The sequence below is a fragment of the Thamnophis elegans genome, chromosome Z, assembly GCF_009769535.1.
Source record: "Thamnophis elegans isolate rThaEle1 chromosome Z, rThaEle1.pri, whole genome shotgun sequence".
NCBI classification, from domain to species: domain Eukaryota; kingdom Metazoa; phylum Chordata; class Lepidosauria; order Squamata; family Colubridae; genus Thamnophis; species Thamnophis elegans.
The window spans coordinates 2,858,578-2,870,781 of NC_045558.1; the positions used below are offsets into that span (position 1 = coordinate 2,858,578).

General features: G+C 49.3%; 1 protein-coding gene across 3 annotated transcripts in view; it reads left to right on the forward strand.

Moving 5' to 3' along the window:
- Window positions 1-1,101: 1,101 nt before the first annotated feature.
- SETD2 (SET domain containing 2, histone lysine methyltransferase) overlaps window positions 1,102-12,204 on the forward strand; it is a 48,744-nt gene continuing 37,641 nt past the window's right edge. The window contains exons 1-2 of one of the 3 annotated variants that reach the window (XM_032235002.1): window positions 1,102-1,287; window positions 4,766-4,909. In XM_032235002.1, coding sequence (XP_032090893.1) covers window positions 1,250-1,287; window positions 4,766-4,909 — 182 coding nt within the window. In that variant the 5' untranslated portion in view covers window positions 1,102-1,249. The remainder of the gene's footprint in view (window positions 1,288-4,765; window positions 4,910-12,204) is intronic. The other 2 variants (XM_032235004.1, XM_032235003.1) reach the window with 2 other exon arrangements.

Consider the following 12,204-nt stretch of genomic DNA (forward strand, 5'->3'; position numbering starts at 1 on the left):
GTAGGCAGTTGAAAAGTCAAGAGGTCAGCCTCAATTTCCCATCTGTTGAATTGCTTTTCGGGGGCAGGGTGGGCTCCCACACAAGGTCAAGGGTCTCCCGTGGGTCATACCGGCTGCAAGCCCCCCATCTGGAAGAAGCCCCCATACCACGGTGCAATCTACCAACGCGCGTCCGGCGGGAAGAAACTCTCAGCCGGGGACTCCAACTCCCATGGGGCGCGTTGGCCGGGGACCATGGGCTGAGCAGTGCAACCCACGCGGTCCCCTCGGCACAATGCAATGATCTATGACCACGCTCGGACTGGGAGAAACTCAGTCGGAGACTCTTAAGTCCCATGGGGCGCGCCTGTTGGGGACGATGGGATGCAAGAGAGAACTCTTGCGGGGGAGGCGCCGGCCGGGGACGATGAACTTAGCATGCAAGCTCCATTGCAGGCTGAGCCCACACTGCAATCCATCACCCCACATTCCGGCGAGGAAAAACTCTTTTAAGTCGGGGACTCCAACTCCCATGATGCGCGCCGGCCGGGGGACGTTGGGCTAGGCGGTGCAAAGCGCTCGCGGGCTACCGAACCCTCCACGGGCACGTTTTTCCAAACCACCCTCTAGGCTCGAGCAGGGAGTCACTGCATAGCCGGGAACTCCAAGTCCCATGGGGCACGTCCACTGGAGAACCATGGGCTAAGCCCGGGAGCCAGACCAGCCCCCCCCCCCCTCTCCTTCTCCCTTCCACTCCATGGCACAATTCAGTCTCTGCCTCCCTCGGGGGGGGACTCCAACTCCTATGAGGCGCGGCGGCTGTGGACAATGGGAGGAGGAACACTTCCCAACGAGGAGGTTATACACACGTGAGCGAGGGGCGGGGCGGCGGCAGGAGCGCTCGCTCGGCGGCGGCGGCGGCGGGGCGTGGCCGGGTAGGGTGTGTGGGCGTGGCCCGGATTGCTGGGGAGGCGTGGCCGGGTGGGCAAGAGCCACCGCTCGGCCTCTGCTGGCTGGCACTCGGCTGAGCTCGTTGTCGGCTCTCGGGGCGGGGCTAGCTCGGCCTCTCGGGTGAGGTCGTGAGGGGTTCGGGCGCGTCCACGCGAGGGGCTCGGGCGTACTCGGCTGGGCTCGGGCGTTCGGCGGAGTTAGAAAAAGGATGTGAGCGGGAGGCGGCGGTGCAGAGGGCGCGGAGCATCCCGTCCGTGCTCCCGGCGGCGGGGCGGATCGGCGCTTCGTGCGGGGGGGGGGGGCAGGAGGAGCCGCCGCCATGGGGGACTTCTACGACCCCGAGCACCCCACCCCGGAGTAAGTGGGGGGGCTGTGGTGGGGGGGGGGAATGAGGTGAGGGGGGGGGAGGGAGGGGGATCCTGAGGGGGGGAGGAGAAAAGTCTCCTCAGGAGGCCTCGCGCGCCTCCCCCCCCCCGCAAAGCAGAGGAGCAACGGTCGCCCAGGGCCCCCCCCCCTCACGACGCCCCGCCCCCCCCCCCCGACCCCCGCGAGCCTCTCTGAGGCGGCCGAGGGAGAAGCAGGAGCCGGGCCTGGCTAGGCCGCGCATCCCCGGCCTCGCGTGAGAGCCGCGACCGGCCCCGGCCACCTTCAGCCCGGGGGGCAAACAAAGCGGGCGGGATTTCGGCTTTTTTTCTGGCCCCGGATCGTCTAGGAAACGGAGGTTGGTGTTTCCCGTCCCGTTCCCCCCCCCCCCCACCACCACCATTGAGGAGGGCGCCCCCCCCCCCCGTCCTCCCTTTCCCCTTCCTTCTCCCACCCTGGAAAGCATTTGGGGGGGGGAGCAGTTTCTTCACTTGGGGGGGGGGTCTTTGTGCGGGGGAGGGACTCGAGGGCGGGAGAGTTTTGACACACATCCCCCCCCCACACCCACAATTCCCCTTCTGCCATGTGGACGAGCACCACCACCCCCCCCCGAAACCATTGGGGCGGGGGGGGGGGAGGGATGAAATTGGGGGGGGGGGGTTTACCCGAAGAGCTTTATTTGTCTGCTTTCCTCCCTCCCCCTTTTTTCCCTAGGCTTCTCCCCCCCCCTCCCTGAAGCAGCCGAGACTGGTTTTTGGGGGGTGGGTGTCGCAGTGTGGACAAGGGGAGACCCTCCCCCCCCCCCGAATAAATCCTTTGGATTTGGGACCTGTTTGAACTGGATTTTGTGGGGAGGGGGAGAGAGGGGAGATCCTTTCCTGAAGAGAGTGGTTGCTGCTTTGTGGAACCTGCCTCCCAGAATAACAACGTCCCTCCCTCCCTCCCGTCAATTCTGTATTTTGTGTTTCCTATTTTGTGTTGGCTTTACGTGCTCGGAAGAGATGGGAGAATATTTCTACAAATGCTGTTCGGTTAGTTACCTTCCAGAGCCGAAAAGTTGCACCGAGGAAAGGCTGAGGTGTCCTGCTCTGGCCAGGAGGTCAGACTAGAAGGCCTCCAAGGTCCCTCAGGTGGAGAAGAAACGGGCTGATGCCTCCTGCCATGAAGGGGGGGGGGGAGGTTGGGTAGGTGGGGGGGGGGGGCTTTGGACAAGAAAGATCTCCAAGTCCCTTCCACAGAGGAGGCAAAACCAAGGTCTCCTGCTCAAGCAGGAGGATGAGTTAAGAAAACCGCCAAGGTCTCTTAGGCGAAGGAGAGCAAAGATAAGATTTCCTGCCTTGGGAAGGAAGGGTGGGAGTAGAAAACCACCATGGTATCTTAGCTGGAGGGGGGAAGATTAAGCTCTCCTGCTGAGGCACGAGGCTGGATTAGAAGACCTCCGACGTCCCTTCCAGCCCTATGATTCTAGGTCAGACCTGGTCATTGTGCTGGCCCTTTGATTCTCCCTGTCTGGTCCGTCCGTGTGGGTTGCATTTATTTTTTAGGTAACTGCTATTCCCCCCGCCCCCCAGTTTGCGTATGGTGCCTGTGCATCTTCACAACCCCATTGGTTTGGCCCTTCACCACAGCCCCAGTTTCTCATGTAGCCCCCCCCCCCCTGGGCAAATAATGCATTAAACTGAAGTTTCTGCATGATGGCTGCAAATGCCCAACATTAAATAAGTTGAGCCTTGACCTGGATCCAAAGGTCACTATGTGAGTCAGAGCATGGCTAGCACATGTGGGGGAATCTTTTAAAGCACCTGCTTGCTTGTGGAAGAGAAAGAGTGTTTTGATTGATAAAAGCCCCCCTCCCCCTCCACAGGTGTATCTGTGCAAGCTGTAATTCAAATTTTCTCTTTAAATCCAGGTCTTTGTGTGTGTGTGGGGGGGTAAGTTTGAATCAGCAAGCCTCAAACATGGAAGATTGGAAATTGGGAAACTCGTCTGTAACAACAGGCTCTGCAGCTTTTTTTTTTTTAATTCTTCAGAAGCAAACTTGAAAAGGACAAAGGGTTGCTATTGTTTGATAAGGATTTGAATCCAGCTCTAGGGGAGAGCACCTGCTTGGAAGCACTTGATTTTTTTTATAAGCCTATTAGGAATTTTTCTCTAAAACCTCCTCCTTTCATATATATGTAGGGCTTCCCCTACCTTTTCCCCATATTAAAAAAAAAAAAACATCCGTAGGTCTTTAGTCCCAGAGAGCAAGCAAATAGGAAAGGAAAATACAGGTAGTCTTTGACTTATGACCACATTTGAGCCCAAAATTTCTGTTGCTAAGTGAAACATTTGTTAAGTGAATTTTATCCCATTTTAAAAATGTGAATCACTGGAGATGTTAAGTTACTAACACGGTTGTAAATTACATGGCTTCCTCATTGACTTTGCTTGTCAGAAGGTTGCAAAAGGGGATCACCTGACCCCAGGGGACCGCAACCGTCATAAGTATGAGTCAGTTGCCAAGGGTCTGAATTTTCATTACGTGGCAATGGGAGTGGTTGTAAGTGTGAAAAACGGTCATAAGTCACTTTTTAAGTGGCGTAAATTTGAATGTTCACTAAATGAACTGCTTGCTGTAAGTCAAGGACTACCTATATTCTTGATAGCTTGTACCCAATTTTCTTTCATTTTTATTACACAAAGGGATGCTTTATATTGTCTCGAGGCATGGTTGAACTAATGGCATTCAGAAATTAGACTTTAATACATGCCTGTATGAAGGAGAGAGTTAGTTGTGAATTTGTGGGACTTCATCAGTATTATTTATTCAATATATGTGCCACCCCTCACTGATAATGGCAATTCTGGGTGGCTTACAGACAATTTTAAAAGATAAATACCCTGAGTAGAGGACAAAAGCACCCACATCTTTTTTGATATTTAAAGAATGCATTATTGATAGTCCTTTGGGCCCAGTGCATTAATTCCGATCAAGGAGAGAGCCAGCCTAGAAATGAAAGAGAAATTTCCCAACAGGGAGAACAATGAATCGGTTTGCTTCCAGGAGTTGTGGGTGCTCCATCACTGCAGGTTTCCAAGAAGAGGTTGGACAACCCCTTGTCTGAAACGGTACAGAGCCTCCTGCTCGAGCAAGGGGGTTGGTCTAGAGCAGTGTTTCTCAACCTTGGCCACTTGAAGATGTCTGGACTTCAACTCCCAGAATTCCCCAGCCAGCGAATGCTGGCTGGGGAATTCTGGGAGTTGAAGTCCGGACATCTTCAAGTGGCCAAGGTTGAGAAACACTGGTCTAGAGGACCTCCAAGGTCCCTTCCAACTCTTGTCGTTCTGTTAATCCCTGCACTGAGGGGAACTGGGCTGCCTGGCAAAAATGGGTTTTAGCAGCTCAGCCTTCCTTTCTCTCTCTCTCCCCTTGCTCACCTGCACATATAACCTCAACTGTTTCTCTTGAATCCTGTTTTATTTTTCATAGCACGGCTTTCATACTGAAGGATCCCAGTGGACACCAAAAAGCTAATGCATCTAGCAGCGCTGAAATTGCAGACACCTCTGAGGTGGAAAGGGACCACAGGTGTATCTTTGAAAAGAATATGGATGGGTCTGAAGAGGTAGAAAGGTAAAAACTTGGACCAAGGCAGTAGGGTAAACCTTTGTTTTTGCAAATGACTCTCTCCTTGTTTTTGTGGATGCCTGAGCAACATTGTTCAATTCCAGAAATTAATCGTACAAAAAAAAAAAAGAGGAATTCAGCTTCTGTTTTGCTAACCTAAATTCAACATTCCAAGCCCTCCCCCCCCCCTCCCCAAATGGATGTCTTTGCTTAGCAGGTGTCGAAACGGGCAACATTCAACAATTCTTTGGGGTAGAATTACTGGCAGGAAGTCGCTCCCCTCCCCACCTTTCCCATTCTTTCCCTTCTTCTTCTCTTGTCTTATTTTTTTTCTCATCTAGTCCTTCCCTTCCTTTCTTCCTTCTCTGTTCTTGTCTTCCCCTCTCCCTTTCCTTTTTTCCTTTCTTTCCCCCTTCCTTTTTCCCTTCCCCTTCCTTATTTCTCTTATCTTCTTCTGTTCTCTCCTCCTTCCTGTACTTTAAAATGTTAAGTATTTTGACCAGATTGGCAGGGGATAGATAAATTTTGCCTTTTTTAACATATCCCTCCCCTTTATCTTTTGCCAGGGTGGGGTGGTGGGTGCTTAAATAAATTCCAAAATTGCAAGTAGCGTCTTGCAAAGACAGGGCCACTGAAATGTGTTGCATTTGGGGGAACGACTTCTGCTCCACACTTTCATGGGCTATAAGGCGTCCGCCGTTCTTTTAAAACCAGATGATCGTAACTTTTTTTGGCTTAGGTGAAACGGAGCTGGACATGGTTTGGTGTTTGAATTTTTAAGTTGCTCTCTGAATTGCATCTTGAGCAATATTTGTTCCCTCCGGGCCTCGCTCTCCAAGTTCCATAAATTTTTTAAGAGGTGCGGGCCTGCGAGATCTGAGTGTCAATCTTAAGGCAGGAAAAAGGCAGAGAACGATTCGGAAATAAAACCCATTATGTCTTGGAGATGCTTTTTGCTTGCTGGAGAAGATGGCTTCCAGCACAGAGGGAACTTAAATAGGGGAAATTATTAGCGTATGGTTGATCGTTACAGGAAGTTACAGTTAACAGGCAAATTTCAGGTAGTCCTCAACTTACCACCACAGTTGAGCACAAATTTTCCTTTTCTAAACAAGACAATTGTTAAGTGACTTTTGCCCTATTTTACAACCTTTCTTGCCACAGTTGCTAAGCAAATTGCTTCAGTTAAACTTAGTAACCTGGTTGTAAAGTGAATCCGGCTTCCCCATTGACTTTGCATGTCAGAAGGTCGCAAAAGGGGATCACGTGACTCCGGGACACTACAACCGTCATAAATACGAGCCAGTTGCCAAGTTTCCGAATGTCAATCATAGGGATGCTGCAACGGTTGTAAGTGTGAAAAACGGTCGTAAGTCACATTTTTCAATGCCGCTATAACGCCTAAATGAATGATACTGCAGTTAGTCTTCGAGTTAAAACCATTCCTGCAGTGACTGAAGCTACATCGGCACTTTAATGACCCTTGCAGTGTCCCGCCAGTCACGTGATCAGAATTTGGGCGTTTGGTTTCAGACTCACACTTAGCGACAGTTGCAGTGTCCTGGGGTCATGTGATCCTCATTTGTGACCTCCCATCTGGCTTCCGTCAAGCAAAAGTCAACGAGGAGAAAAAGCTGGATTTGTGTAATGGCTGCACGATTTGCTTAACCCCCCTGTGAGAAAACCGGATGCAATTCAGCTTAAGGGCCGCTTGGCTTAGCAAAAGAAATCCTGGTCTAAATTATAGTCATAAGTCAAGGAGTTCCTGCAGTCACAGATTGACTTCTTTAGATTTTCTTGGCAGGGAGAAAGAGGTTCAATACTTATTTCCTCCTTTTGCTGAACGTGGATAGCTAAAACCCCAAAAGCGTGAAGGGCTCTCTTGCAAATCCAGAAATGGGTATTTGTCTTAATCTTTTTTAGCTGAAACCTGACAAATCTGCCATGCCTGCAGTGCAAAACTGCATACATACATACATACATACATATTTCCCCCTTCACTGGGATAATTGCTGCGGAAAGCAGTTTTGAATGGTGGCTGGCAGAGGAACTAAAGTGTTCTGCAATCAGCTCCGGTGTTTTATAAGCAGGCAAGGTCAACTGCATTTAAGGGGTTCGTTTTTTAAAGGCAGGTGGGAAACAGGTGAAACTATTCAGTTATTATCGGATGGCTGCTGTGGCACATGCTCCATTTTCAAATGGAAACGAGCTTATTTCACTTGGTCTCGGTTGTGAGTAACGCTGTAAGAGAAGAAGCAAGACCTGCCCCAACTGTAAGTATCTTCCTCCCCCTCCTTCTTCCCCCCCCCTCCCTTGGCCGGTCTCTCAGGGTCTAATCGGATGCCTTTGGGATGTTTTGGGGACGGCTGGGTCCTTTGGCGCCTCTGACGGCACTCTCCCATTCGGTTCCCAAGCCAGGTGTCCTTGGTGGCTGCCTTGTTTTGTCAACATGCCTCCCCTCCGGCCCTTTGCCTCCTCATCGCCAGGCCCTCAGGATGTGCTGCCCCAAATTCCTTCCCTCCCTCCTTCACAATTCATGGCGGGAGGCCAGCAAATACGTACACAGACACACACAGTACATCCCAATTTGAGATAAGTTCCAATCTCGCCTTAAGCATGAAAGCTGGCTGAGTGACTAGCCCGTCACCAGGAAATGGTGAATTCTAGTCCTGCCTTAGGCATGAAAACCAACTGGGTGACTTGGGGTCAGCCCCTCCCTCTCAGCCCAACCCACCTCACATGGTCGTTGTTGGGGGGGGGGGAATTGGAAGAGGATGAGTTGGATGTGTTTGCTGCCACGAGTTATATGTAAAAATAATAAAAGGCGGCATACAAATGAATCAAAATAAATTTATTTTTGTTTTCTTTATTAGCACCCCACCTTTTACATATTTATAAATTATTCTATAAAAAATGAGTTCGTTTTTAGTACTGAAGAGCATTTCTTTTTGTCTTCAGAATTGTTGGTTTTCATTTCCAGGTCAGTTTCACCAAGCCCTCAGATCAGAAATGTCCTTGGTTAATATTTTACTCCTTGGACAGATAGTGGATCCCAAGAGTTTAAGCAATAAAAATCATGGCCCACTTCAGCCAGTTGAACACCTTGTGCAAACCCAGGCTTGTGTTAATCCGGAATAAATGAAGACGGGGTCTCCTGCTTGAGCGGGGAGGGGGTTGGACTAGAAGACCTCCAGGGTCCCTTCCAACCCTGTTAATTCTGTATTCTGTTTCTAGAATTTATAGGTGTCTGCCAGCTACCATTTTGCCTTTCGAAAAATAGGAACCTTCCCACCTGCAGCCTGGCAACCCCATTTTGTGAGGTGGCCTTTTCTCATGGACTCTTGTGGGTCCGGTTTTTTTCCAGTTGTGGCCTAACAAACTGGTTGTGCTTGGAGCAGGGAGGTCTTTTGGTGCTGCTTGATGACATACAGGTAGTCCTCGACTTACAACCATTCATTTAAGGACCATTCAAAGTCCTCGACTTACAACCATTCATTTAAGGACCATTCAAAGTTACCACAGCACTGAAAAAAGTTGCCCTAGTGAGTGTTTTTCACCTTTATGGCCATTGCCACACGCCCACAGTCACGGGTTCGAACTTCGGGTGCATGACAACTGGCATGTATATGTGCCCCCCCCCTCCGGGGTCACATGATCACCATTTGCAAGTTTGCAAGTTTCTACCCAGCAGGTTCACTTTAAACAAGCCACGTGAATCACTTAATAACTTCAGTGATTCGCTTAGCAACTGTGACCAAAAAAGGTCATACAGTGGCGCGCACCTCATTTAACAACTGCCTTCTTAGCGATGGAAATTTTGGACACCGTTGTGGTCATAAATCAAGGACTGCTTGGATCTCACGGTTCAGACACTGGAGTCACAAGGCTCGCTGGGCTGCCAGAGACTTAAGAGCTCCATGATGGAGAGCTTGCATTTGGATTACAGGCACTCCTCGACTTACGACCACAATGGAGCCAGGCATTTCTGTTGCTAAGTAAGACAGCCGTTGATTGAGTTCCACCCCATTTTGCGATCATTCTTGACACGGTTGTTACAGGAATCCCTGCAGTTGTTAAGATGGTCCCATGGTTGTGAAGCGAATCCAGCTTCCCTGTTGACTTTGCTCATCAGAACGTCGCAAAAGAGGATCGCGGGACTCGCTCCGGGACACTGGCTGTCATAAATAGGAGTCAGTTGCCAGGGGTCCAAATTTGGGATTGCATGATTACAGGGATGCTGCAACAGTCGTAAGTGTGGAAAACGCTCATGACGTTCCCTTTTTTCTGTGGCACTGTAACTTCAGTCACTATGATAAGTCCTAATGGGCAAGAGGATTTTTCAGAGACTGGGTAACATTAGGAGGACTGCGGAACCCAATGCTGGAAGAATCAGAAATACGATTTAAATTTTAATTTCCCTGCTTAGCTCCCATCTTTGCAGCATTTTCTTGCGATTTCAGCCTTGGGTGTGTGAGCGGATGGACAAAATTTTGTGTTGTTTCTTTTTTCCAATCCTCCCTTGGCTCCTCTTATCTCTTGCTTCCTTCCACCCCCTCCCCTGGAGGGTGTATTAATTGGTAATTTCAGCTTTCAGCCCAACCGTTTGCTAGTTGCAAAACACAATTGGCAAAGTGAGTTAAACAGAGCCCAGCCATTGCTGCAATTATGTGGTAGTGATTATAGTGCATCAGGGAGAACGTTTGACATCTGCACTTTTTCATTTCCTGCCCCCCTCCCTCTTAATGACACCTTAGGTAGTCCTCGACTTACAACCATTTATTTAGTGGCCATTTGAAGTTACAACATTACTGAAAAAAGTTGACGCGACCATTTTTCACACTTAACAGCTGCTGCAGCGTCTCTGTGGTCACATGATCAAGATTCGGTCACGTGGTAGCTGATCCGTCTTTGTGACGGTCCCAGAGTGACATGAACATCCTCTTCTGCGACGTTCTGACAAGCCAACAGGGAAGCTAGATTCGCTTAACGATTGCATGATTCACTTAGCCGGTGTGGCCAAAATGTTGTAAAACGAGGTGCAATTCACTGAACCACCACCACCCCGCCTTGCTTTGAAGCAGAATTTCGGAGCTCTGTTGCGGTCGTAAGTCGAGGACTCTCTGCAATGTGTCTTGCATCGCGCACTCTGACTTGCAAAGATTTTGCAAGATGTTGGAACAAAGAGGTAGTAGTAAAGTATCATTTAAGGCAGGGGTCTCCAACCTTGGCAACTTTAAGCCTGGTGGACTTCAACTCCCAGAATTCCCCAGCTTTGCTGGCCGGGGAATTCTGGGAGTTGAAGTCCACCAGGCTTAAAGTTGCCAAGGTTGGAGACCCCTGCTTTAAGGAGAAAGTTTGGAAGCCTTATTTTTACATGATGGGTCTGGTTTTTATGGGTGGAATGCAACATATGGAATTTGGCCCAAGCCATGGAGAATTAGCGCCCTCTCAACACCTGGATTGTCTATACCAGTGATGGCTAACCCTTTTTTAGATCGCGTGCCAAAAGCAGGGGGAGCACAGGGGGGGGGTCGTGCACGGGCGTGCCAGACCTATAATTCTATGCGTGCGACACTCTGCCTGAATGACAGTGCGAAACACACACACACACGCAAATATGCTTTCGGCACACTTTTTTTGCCCTCCCCAGGCTCCAGAGGCTTTCTCAGAGCCTGGGGAGGGCAAAAACAGCCTCCCCCTGGAGGCTTCAGGAGCTTCCTTGAATCCTCCGGAGGGCGATAATCCGGCTCCACGGGCAAACCGGACGTTCAGGAACGGTAACTTCTCGTTTCTCTGTAAGGCAGGTTTTTTGCCCTCCGAAGCCTTCAGGGAAGCCTCCGGAGGGTGAAAAACGGCCTCAAAAGAAGGCCAAAGTTAGCTGGCCCATGCGCACTGGTCAGCTGACAGGGCAACGCCTTGCCTGCCCTAACAAATGGCTACGCGTGCCACCTGTGCCATAGGTTTGCCATCACGGGTCTATACAGTCGAGACTTGGGAGGTATGGATAGTCCTTGATTTAGGACCACAACTGAGCCCAAAATTTCTGTTTCTGAGCGAAGCATTGGTTAAGTGAGCTGTGCCCCATTTTACGAACTTTCCTGCGATGGTTTTTAAGTGAATCCCTGCCATTGTTAAGCTAGGAACAAGGTTGTGAAGCCAATCTGGCTTCTCCATCAACTTTGCTTGGCAGAAGGTTGCTAAAGGGGATCACGTGAACCCAAGGATGCCGCAAAACCCTCATAAATATGAGTCGAGCACGTGAATTTTGATCACGTGGCCATGGGGAGGGATGCTGCAGTCATAAGCGTGAAAAAGAAAGGGTCATAACTCCCTTTTTCCCAGTGCCGTGGTAACGTCAAAACAGTCACTGAGTATTGTAAATTGAGGACTGCTTGTATATCCCTGGTTTTTTTTTTTTTTTTTTTTTTTTTTGATTCTGGAAAATCGGAACTTTTCATACAGCCTGCAAATCGGACTTTATTGAACCTTTAGAATTCTGTATTTTCCTCCACATCACTTGTGTCCCACCGATTCCAGGTTTAGTGGCGATTCTGATCTGCTGGCAAACCGGCCTCTCCTGGCCACATTGTCGGTTTTCTCAAGCAAATAATGCTGTTTGCTGTGTCCACAGCAACCAGCTCGAATGCACCACGGTGATGTAGCTGGCCATCTTTTTCATGCTTCCTTGGAGACACACACACACACAGATACACACACACACACACGGGATTCAGAAGCTTCTTTTTCAGCCCAGGTGACCTGTTCAGATCAAGGGAATTCCCCTTTCATAAATAATCTACAGGGCTGGGCGATTTTATTTTAGCTGTCATTTTCTAATCAGAACGATTCCATGTTTTGCAGAATTGTCACCAGCCGTTTTCCAGGTAACATTTTGCCTATCCCGCCTCTTCCCCCCCCCTCCCAAAAAATTTTTTCCGTGACTTTGTGCATAAGGAAAAAAATTAAATTACATTTAGTCCTCCAGTTATGACCATAATTGGTCCAAAAATTTCGATCGTTGAGCAAGACAATTTTTGAGTGAGTTTTGATCCAGTATGCTGGATTATCACTTCTATGCAGAGTAAGCAACTTTACAGCGATACCATCTTTCCTGTTAAAACTGGGCGTTATAAATAAATAGAATGTATTTTAAAGGACAACTGTATTAACAATAGTACATAGTATGATTTGTGTAACTTATCAATTCCTCCAAAACAGTGTTTCACAAATTTGGCAACTTTAAGATGTGTGAACTTTTAACTCCCAGAATTACCCAGTCAGCCAGGAAGAAATTTGACCAA